Here is a 10,779-nt window from a genome sequence, read left to right on the forward strand (position 1 = left end):
ACAAGACCTGGGGAACAGAAGAAAAACACTAGTACTTTTTCTAATGGAAAATTTGGTGAAATTCAAGTAAGTTCTGTAGTTTAAGGTAATGCTATTGCACCAATGTAAATTACCTGACTTGGATAATTATGATTCTAAGTTACAATACTGAGGGAGGCTGAATGACATGAGGGTATATGGGAACTCTTGGCACTGTTTTTCGCAACTGTTATTAAGGACTAAAATTATTGTATTTCGAAATAGGAAGTTTAAAGAGAATCTCTTGGTCTGCTACTCTGTTTTATAATGGTTTAAAACAGAACAGGTAAGACCAGCTTGATTTTGTCCCATTCAAACTTTAATATAAAAAAGCTATAATTTTAAATTACAATTTAATACTTTGTTATAAAGACTGAAGCTATGAAATGGGGCAACACAATTTCATGGCCTGCAGAGCAAAACATGCAAAACTGTGGTATCAAACACTTAATCTGCTTCCACTACCATCTTGTTCTATGAGGGAAGACCTAACTGACAGATGTTACAGCAGGCTCAAAATCAAGTTTGTGAACACGAAAAGTTAATGACAGGCCTCTTGAAATTACAAATCTGTTAAGAACTCCACAACAGTCCTACAGGAAAGTTTGTTTCTGGGGAAAAAAAAATCCAGCACAGAAAGGCTCATGTGAATAGCAACTCCTAATGGGAGCACCCTTGTGTGATGTAGTTTCTGCTTTGGTTTTGGTGGGGGTTAGGGCATGGACTGAAATAAATACAGTTTTTAACTACATAAAATATATGCACAGCTGATCAAAATTTACTAAAGAACAAATCTACGTTTTTAGGTGATCTTTCAAAATCAGTCCTTGGTTCTGAATTATCCATTAACTCGTGGGGATTCAAGCTCACTCCCTTGTCATTAAAATACATATTCATAAAACTTTAAAGTTGCACTGTTCTAGTTACAAATAGCTTTTACTTTTCTAGGACATAATTTCACTTTCAAGAATTCATTAAAGAAGCTATAAATAACCTTTAAATATTTAGCCACGAAGAGAGGGTGGACTGGCATTGATGGCTTATTTTAGTACTAATGCAGAATGCTTTTTAAAAGCTACATTTTAGCATGCATCAAGCCAATGACTAACTTGTAGTGTGATTTTCAATGTTAGAATAAATTTCTCTTTATTTTGAGGAGTTGTGCTAAAAGTAAACGTGTTATTTCAGTTAGGAGGAAAGTAGCCCTAAAGAATGAAAATGTTGAGAAGTTTAAACTGTAAGGAATTTTTATTTAAAATATTTTTTAAGCATCTAGACGTTTCCTCGTCTCCCAAAACATAATCCTAGTGAAACTGCAGAAAATAAGGGAGAAGCATCCGGGGAAGTGAAAAAAAAATTGCAGATCTGTTGTGTGATACATGTAGCATATATTATGAATCAAGGAAGTATCTAGACTTAATTTTGAATCATAAAGTTCACAACATTTTTGAGACCAAGTTTCATAAAATTTTTACTCGGAAAAAAAAAAAAAAAGTTTTACAAAATATCTTCCAAAGAAATTTTCCCATAGAGTACAATTAACTCATGTAGTTTTCTGCCTTAAAGATTACAGTATGACATTCAGAGGGGAGAGGTTTCTTAAATAGCCAACTAGCTGCAAAACCTACAAGAGAAGTAGATTTTTTTTAAAGTGCCTTTAAAATGTAAAAGCAAGTGATATAATTGTTGAATATATTTGAAATTTTAAAATTTTCTTTAAAAGGGTCCATATGGTATGCACAATATCACAGCTGGCACAAAACTGCCTGTATTTAGTCTGAAACACAAAAACAATGCATCTGAACAGTATTCGTTGAAAAGTAATTCAAAATGCTGCCACTGCATCATAAAGGCAAACTCAGACAAGTGTTGACAGTATTCAGAGAATTAACAAAACAAGGTGAATATTAAAATATTCAGACAGTTACTTTGATTTTTTTCAAATACCACTGGTAAGGGTAAAAGAATTTGTTGCCAAAGTAACTCAGGATACTTTATTTCAAACTACATGTAACCTATTTTGCTATAGATATTCTAAACAAATGAACAACTAGGTTTTAAGATGTAAATTCCCATTTCCTACACAGGGCCTAGTTTTTCTGCTGCAGTCTGGAAGCTTTAAACTTTGAAACCCTCTTTCCAGCTTCTTCTGATGCTTCCGACAGAACTTCCTTTCGTTCTGGAATGGTGGGTAACGCAGGATGAGCAATGGCTGGGTGTGGTGTCAAGGAAGGTGATACAAATTCTTTTTCTATAACGGTTCCAGAAAAAGCCTAGAAAACAAAAGTCAGGTTATGATAATAAAATTCAAGTAAGATACCCACAGAATCTCCCCAATCACTAATTAGACAATTATTTTAATTTCATTAAAAGTAAATTAACAAGATTTTGGCTAGACAGCAACACAACATCAAAATGCTAATTGTTCCGAGAAATCAATACCATTAAAAGTTTTTTTAATTATACAACCAAATATAAGTAATTTTTACAGTATATGTGCTAGAAAACAAAATGTAAAATGCAAATTTTATCAGGGAAAAAACAGAAATGGATAAATAAAAGGTCTTCAAACTTTCACACATTCCAGTCATGTTCAGCCCATGTTGTGAAAAATAACGTATTAAAATAAAAATGCTATTAGGGTGTCCAGCTCCGACTTTTGTACATCAGTTGATGAATGAACGATCCTATGGTGGCCTTGCCGCCTGCTAGCCAATAGCTTAGTTTCACCAGTACTGACATTTCTAAATGACATCTCTTTGGTGTTTATGCAATGATTTAAATATTTTATTGCATATTGTCTCAATTTTAAAAGATCAGTGGAAACTGAAAAATAAAAGTGCTGATACTAGCAGGAATAATTTCAAAATTTTAATTAACTCAATGACAGAAATCAGAATTTCCACAAAAAAGAAATGATTCCATTTCAACTTGGATGTTTGCTGCATTTAATCTGGTCAACTAAATGTTCAACTGGAACAGAATTAAACAACGTGCATAAACTGCTGGAAATATCTTTATGTATCATTTTATTCAAAAATATCTAAGACCCAGGGAGTTAATTTTTTTTTTTTTTTTAAAGATTTCTGGTATTTAGAACCTCCATCCTTCCCTCTACAAACCAAAATTTGACAGGTGAACTTTTAGTGTACATTTTGCTTCCCTCTGTCTACCAAATGCTCAAAATTAGTTAAAACAGTGTATCACCTGAACTTTAAAAAGCCACCTTTTCTCTACCTTGCCCCACCACTGAAATAAAAACATAGAAAACCATCTCTCTCCTGCATTATTTTTGGAGTTCAGCTGGTAAAAGCAGCTTTTAAAGCTTACTTCCCTAAAAACTCCGCTCCATCATGATGAGCACAGAGCCTCCTTCCTCTCCTTCTTCTATTTAAAATGCTTTTGAAAAAGAGATAATATTTTAGCATTTAAAAAGATACTGAAAAGGCTATCTTCCAAAGTACTTACCATAATCATGAACTACTTCTTTGACGTTAAAAAATTTATAGCAACTACTATTAAATACTTCCATACAAAATGCAAAGCTAATAAGGGTAAAATAAAAAATACGTTCCACACTCTAACTCTAGCTGTACCATGATATACTAAGTCCTTACAAAAAACTAATTTTCAAATATTTATCAGCAAAAGTCTACATCCATTACCTGTTTTCTAACAGTATGGAAAACTACTAAATAAGGTAAGATACTTTCCAGGTCACATAAGATCATTATACTGAGAAGAGAGGAAGAAACATTCTAGTTCTAAGTACTGTCCCTAAATGCTACCCATCTCCACCCCCAATTATCACTTAGTACACTGAGCATAATTACTACCATTTAGTAAAAGCAATGGGATTTTTATATGTGGTTTTATATATATATATATATATATATATATATGCATCTATCTTACTTTATATACAGATGTGCACATTGGTTTGTATATACAGTATCTTCCTAAACATTTTTTAAATTGAAAACTTCAAATACTCACCAAAACACGATAAAAAAAAATCAATAGCCTTATATTTCACAGACATCCTTATTTGGAGAGTTCCTAATCTCCCCGTACTGCCACCAAAAACTTAAGCAGCATGGTGGGTGAAAGTGTACTGAGTATGCACTAATTTTTTCCGAGGACAGGGTCTATAGCTTCCATTGGATTATAAAACAATTCCATAATCCCCCAAGAGTTAAGTTTCACTGGTACAGGGCAAAACAGTAGACTTCAGATAATTATCTGCTATGCATGCATTATTTTTCTTTAACTTAGCCAAGGTATTTAAAAGAGAATACTATAATCTGCTCCTTACACTATCAGAAAATGATCTACTGGTAATTTATTTACAATAAACTGCTAAATAATTTAATACATACACCAAGTAGGATATTTTAAATTTCCCATTTTGTGGAAAGAGAACTTTAAAACAAGCAATGCATTTAATTTTTTTTTTAAATATTTGAGTATCACAATATTTGTACTGTTTGTGCCTATTAATTTTTTACAAATTATCAAGAAAGTATAAAACCTAGAATTAAATCTTATGAGTTTTCAGATTAAATTGCTAAAGTTGGCCAGGCGTGATGGCTCAATCCAGTAATCCCAGCAGTTTGGGAGGCCGAGGCGGGTGAATCATGAGGTCAGGAGTTCGAGACCAGCCTCACCAACATGGTGAAATGCTGTCTCTATTAAAAATACAGAAATCAGCCGGGCATGGTGATGCATGCCTGTAATCCCAGCTACTAAGCAGGCTGAGGCAGGAGAATCACTTGAACTCAGGAGGCAGAGGTTGTGGTGAGCCAATAGCGCATCACTGCACTCCAGCCTGGACAAGAGAGTGAGACTCTGTCTCAAAATAAACAAATAAACAAACAAACAGCTCAAGTTGGTCAAAGATACTATATGAAATAAAGAACTAAAAGACACACACACACCTCAAGTGTTCCCGATAAGGGCAGAAGTTTCTTCTGATGATTTTCTTGTGGTTCCTCTTCCAAAATGCTCTCACTGGTGTCACTGCAAGTGGCTTCTTCGCAGCTGATACTCCTCAAAATGCCCCGCCTCTCATCAAATTCAGCAGCGCTGCTTTCACTGGTGTCACTACACACACTATTCTCTCTACTTCGAGACTTCAGGATGGATTTGCGAGGGACGTATTCTCCATTCACAACGTCAACAAAGGCTCTGTGAGATTCAAAACATAGATACATTCACTGAATGTAACTCATAAAACTAAGAATAACTTTTTGAAGATTTCCTTAATCTATTCTAGAAATTAATCTGAAAATTTTTATTAAAATCTTTTATCTAAAATAGTCACAATCAAAATAATTTATAGCCTCAAAAGACATTTCACAATATTTTGAAAGATATGAGTTCTCTGATCTAATTTAAAACATAGCATGTTACTTTTAAGCATGTCCTAGGTAGCAACAGCATGGTTTGCCAAAATTCTACATAAAGTTTTAGACCCATGTATACATTTAGCAATTTTCACTGTTTTATAAATAAGGGTCATCAAAAAAAGTAGGTATTTTTAAGTGATAGTTTTCTCAACAATTCAAAAAAAAAAAAAAACCAAAAACCAAAAACCTGCAACAGTATTTCTACTCTGAAAAGGTAAACTGCATGCAAAGCATATTATGGCTGTGGTAGAAACGGACGGACCCAGCCCACCGGAAACACACACACATTTCTGACGATACAAGATTTTCTGACTAGACCGCTTGGAAAGGTTTCAAAGGCAATGGTGAAGAGGAGAAGGGGGGGCAAAAAGTCCACCATTCCCAGGGCTCTGTACTGGGAAGCTACGGCCACTCAGCCTATCAGATCCTAAGCTAACTCCTCAGAACACTTCACTTTTCAGTGAGTGTCTTCTCTGTTACAGACAAGTTTCTCCAGTAAAGGTGCAGTGGCAGAGAGAGAGCCGAGGCCGGCAGACCGCCTGCAGCTGTGAGCGCCTCCCACCTGTAAACGTCAGCAGGCGTCCTGATGGTCGGCAGCTCCTGGGCAGAGTGGCCGCTGCCAGTGCTGTTCTTTCGTTTACGTTTGGCTTCTTCTTTCTTTTCACTGAATTTTAAAGTGGTATTCTTTCCAGTATTTATTCGGACCTAAGATTTCAGAGCAAATAATTAAGAACCTTTTGACAAATACACTCTATAACTAAAGAAACCAAAACAAATACACTCTATAACTAAAGAAATAACAGTTAAGAGAGGCAGCTGAAATTTTCTGAAGCTGAAGTGATATGCATTATCAGGTGGAAATAAAAAGAAGTCCTCGCCAGGCGCGGTGGCTCAAGCCTGTAATCCCAGCACTTTGGGAGGCCGAGGCGGGTGGATCACGAGGTCAAGAGATCGAGACCATCCTGGTCCACATGGTGAAACCCCGTCTCTACTAAAAATATAAAAAACTAGCTGGGCATGGTGGCGTGTGCCTGTAATCCCAGCTACTCAGGAGGCTGAGGCAGGAGAATTGCCTGAACCCAAGAGGCGGAGGTTGCGGTGAGCCAAGATCGCGCCATTGCACTCCAGCCTGGGTAACAAGAGCGAAACTCCGTCTCAAAAAAAAAAAAAAAAAGAAAAAGAAGTCCTTACCTCACAGATCTACGACATCTAAAGAAAATCTTCTTTTATAACAAATCCTAGTCTTCAGTCTTTATTATTGTATAGAAAGCAAAACACATTTTAACAAAATGCTACATTTCTTATAAGCTTCATATCACTCCATTCCTTTGATATAAGTTTTTGGCTTGAATTATGCATTTCAAAACAAACAGTATAAAAAAATTCAGTAAGCATATAACCTTTAAGTTATAAAAGTACTATTAAAATAGTACCTACCGATTTAAAAATTTTAAAACGTCTCTAATTTTTAGAAATTGAAAGAGTAAAAAAAAAAAAACCAACCCTGTTCAGGGTTAACATGGGATTAACATGTTATTTTTCTGCCCCAGTCGCACTTAGACCATACTTTGCATAATAATTCCCTATAACATCCCTGCAAATATATTTGTTCTTTGTTTTATCTAAATGAAAACAGAAAAAAAGTAAAAGCCTGGCAAGAAAGAATCACAAAACCACCTTTTTTTCCGGCTAATCACCTCAGTCAACTTTTCCCCAAAGAATTCAGGGGAAGATCCCTTCAGTGTGACATATTAGAATATAAAAACACATACAATTATTTCACTTCATATTGGAACAGGAATAACTTCAGGAAACTAAGAAATACCAAATATGTTTTAAACATGTTTCATTAAATAATAAACACACACACTTAAGACCGATACCACAGACCCTTAACTTTGAGACAGGCAATCAGGATATTGTGTACAAAGGGTACTGACTGAGATGAAAGAGTTCTTGTTTTATAACCAACCAGATCTATGTCTTCTAGGCCTTAATTTTCCCTGAGAAAGACGAATTAGAAAGACGAATTCCCAGTGTCTCCTTAGAGCAGTATACGGAGCAGAGAGAGGGCAAAGATGGACTTAAGGCAGCCTATCCTTCCTTCCATCAGAGTCAACCTGCTTTGATCTATTTTAAATACTGGGATTCTACAGTAAGTATGGAGGGAACAAAAGGTTTTCTTCATACTAGAGAAAAGCTTTAACACTCTGTATTAGAAAATCTCCACAGTCACCCCCTGCTCTAAAATACCAAAATTCTAAAGTCATGATTATCCACAGATGTTTATATTTACTTTGTCAGAAAAGAAACTCATTTTTACTTCCTCCTACATTTTCCCTTTGAGCTTATGAAGTATTCATTTTATGTCCACAGAAAACAACCTGGCATAATCAAAAATTTAACTAATGCAGTCACTTTCAACATCCTAAGCACACCAAAATGCCCACAATATAATTAACTCCAGGATTCTTAAGAAAACTCTCTGAATGAAGGACAGGTGAAGTTACAGTAGTTGCCACTCAAATCTGTTCCCGTCCAGACCCCAAACAATGCACTGTTTCAAAGAACAATGGATCAATACCAGCTAACTAGATTTTTTCCCCCTTTTTCTTCTTAGATAAATTGGTCAGAACAAGAGGCAAAAGATGGTTTTCCCGTCTGGCACTATCCACAATGATAATAACTGTTAACACTGCACTTTTAAGAAATACCATAATGTTTAATGTTCAAACTATAAGCAAAATTAGTAAAGTTAAAAGTATACAAACCCTCTTAGGCTCAACAGTATGAGAAAAATATATTGTTGGTATAGAATTATCTCCAACTCCTAAAGCCTCATGGTCATTATCACCATCATCGTCATCATCAACGTCGTCATCATCGTCATCGTCGTCATCATTATCATCATCACTGTGGTAAGAATTGGAACCATTCACTGAACAGTTCAGCTGACTATTCAACTGACCACTAAATGGTTCTGAACTTGCCACATCCTTACAACAACTGTCCGGAGTATGAGAGTCTGTTATTTGATGCATCACATTCACATTTGTGTTATGATCTTCCTTTTCTTCTTCAGAAGATGTCGTATCTTCTCCATTTGCAATCACAGTATCAGGCTTACTAATAAGGGAGAAGAAAATTAACAAGATGAAACAAACATACTATACTTTTACAGTATTTTAATTTCCAGTTCGTTTCAATGGGTAAATACTAAGATTTTGAATAAGGTATTTTTAAAACTAGAATTCTAAGCTCAAAAAGAAAAAAATGTTTTGAAATAAATTAACAAAAAACATTGGTTCCTATGTCACTTCTGTATATTAGTTATTCAGACCTAAGTCGAATATAGAAGATAATTTTTTTATCTTTGCAAGAAAGATATTGGCCATACGCAATATAAATATAGTGCCAATATGACAATAATAAAGTTGTAAGAAATTCAGAGAATATGTATCTCTATTTAAAGACCAGAAATTAAAACCACATAAATATAATACACACTTACTTTCTGCTTCTATACGCAGAATATTTTACAATAAGCAAGTATTATTGTAATTTTTAAAAATAAAGGATTTATACATAATGCACATGAATATATTTATATACATGAGTGAACATTGATCATACTTGATTTTATAAAAGATTTGAGGAATTTAGAAAAACAACAAAATCAAAAATGCAACAGAATTGAAATAACATCATACAAAACTAGAAAGAGAATCATGCCCAAGAAAAATCACAAGAACCAAAACTGGTTTTAAAAAATGGATAGTATCAGTTAATCAAAAGGACCTAAGAATTTACAGGTGAAATGGTAGAAAAAAGAAACTTGTATGCTTCCTGCCTTATTTCTCACAGAAACTAATTATTGCATATGGTACACCATTTAAGCAAAATAATATAGGAACTTCTCAAGGAGCAGACTTCATTTAGCATTTTAACAATTCTAAGTGTGTGCTAATGTGTATTTCAAACAGCAATTTGGTAAAGTTTCTCATACACATAGCTATCTGACCAGATTACAAATTACCTGCTCCAAAGTTTATAAAAGGAAAGCAAAAATAAACATTTTACTGTATCAAACTTAAATTCAAAGGATATTTTTGTTTTTTACAACACATTCAAAGATAAAGCACTATCCTGGGTGCAGTAAAAAAAATGCTTCACTTAAAATTTAACCTTATATATATTAAATCCATGATTATTAAAAGTCAACTATCTGGTATAATTAACAATATAAAATAGGCTGTAATAAAAAAAGATGTTGATCTTAGGTATTTAAGTACATGCACACGCATGGGAATGTGCACAAACACACAATCCTATAAGAAAAGACTCCAGAGAATTAATGTTTATACTGAGGTGAAAGGATTATTGATAATATATTATGCTTCCTTGCATTTTCTTCAATGAATACATATTATTTTATTAATGAAGAAAAAGATTAATGAGGAAATGTGTATAGAAACAAATTATCTTGGAAAGATAATTTGTCATCAAGTACCTATCAAGTTCACCCAGCAATTCTTCTTGTCTCTCTAGTTCTTCAAGTCGAGCCCACAGTTCCTCATCAGCAAGCAAATCCTTGGATTTCATATCATTTGCAGTATCTGCTTCAAAAATATCTGAAGTTTTTGGCTTGGAATGTGGTTTATGAGCAATTCGGTGTTTTGCTATTTACAAAAAGGAAAGATGTAGCTGTTAATAGTCAACATAAAAAAGGCACAAACCCAGACTTAATGAGACTTTCTTTCGGGGCAAGGGAGATACTGAAACAGAGGAGTCACAATTTTTAAGCCAAACAGGAGAGCTCTAAGGATGAATGTCTCTCACAGCCTTGCTACTCAAAAAGTGTGGTCCATGGACCAGCACTGGCGTCCCTGTGGGGACTCTTCAGAAGTGTAGGCTCTAAGGCCACCCCAGACCCACTGAATCAGAATCTGTATTTCAACAACAGCCCCAGAGAACCTGCACGCACATTAAAGGTCGTGAAGCACAGCTTCAAAAATGCATAAGCAGAAATGGCCAAAATGCACCCTGGTCATAAAGTGAAATGCAATACATAAATGATAAATTTCAATTTAACATCCTTACTCAAGGAAATCTAGTTACTACAGTAGTAACATGCAAAAGCTTGTCACAGGATACTTTAAACTCCAGGGCACTGCCAAGGAATGAACACCCTACAAGGAAACAATAGAGGCTCATCTCTGTAAAGTTCTACTATCATTTTACATATGAACATCTCTACTTTTTAAACTGCTTTGTTTCTTCAAATAAGGAAAGGAAATGGGTCAAATCTGAACTCAAAGGTATCTGCTTTTCATGTTAAAAATTAGGTTATTTT

The 10,779-nt window shown here is 34.5% G+C and overlaps 1 protein-coding gene across 2 annotated transcripts in view; it reads right to left on the bottom strand.

The window, feature by feature from the left end:
- Positions 1-315: 315 nt before the first annotated feature.
- The window catches only part of URI1 (URI1 prefoldin like chaperone), a 76,221-nt gene continuing 65,757 nt past the window's right edge, over positions 316-10,779 (bottom strand). For both annotated transcript variants that reach the window (XM_039466728.2, XM_039466729.2), the window contains 5 exons: positions 9,937-10,105; positions 8,198-8,552; positions 5,989-6,131; positions 4,956-5,205; positions 316-2,291 (listed from right to left, as the gene is read on the bottom strand). In XM_039466728.2, coding sequence (XP_039322662.2) covers positions 2,109-2,291; positions 4,956-5,205; positions 5,989-6,131; positions 8,198-8,552; positions 9,937-10,105 — 1,100 coding nt within the window. In that variant the 3' untranslated portion in view covers positions 316-2,108. The remainder of the gene's footprint in view (positions 2,292-4,955; positions 5,206-5,988; positions 6,132-8,197; positions 8,553-9,936; positions 10,106-10,779) is intronic.

The sequence above is a fragment of the Saimiri boliviensis genome, chromosome 14, assembly GCF_048565385.1.
Source record: "Saimiri boliviensis isolate mSaiBol1 chromosome 14, mSaiBol1.pri, whole genome shotgun sequence".
In the NCBI taxonomy this organism is placed as follows: Eukaryota; Metazoa; Chordata; class Mammalia; order Primates; family Cebidae; genus Saimiri; species Saimiri boliviensis.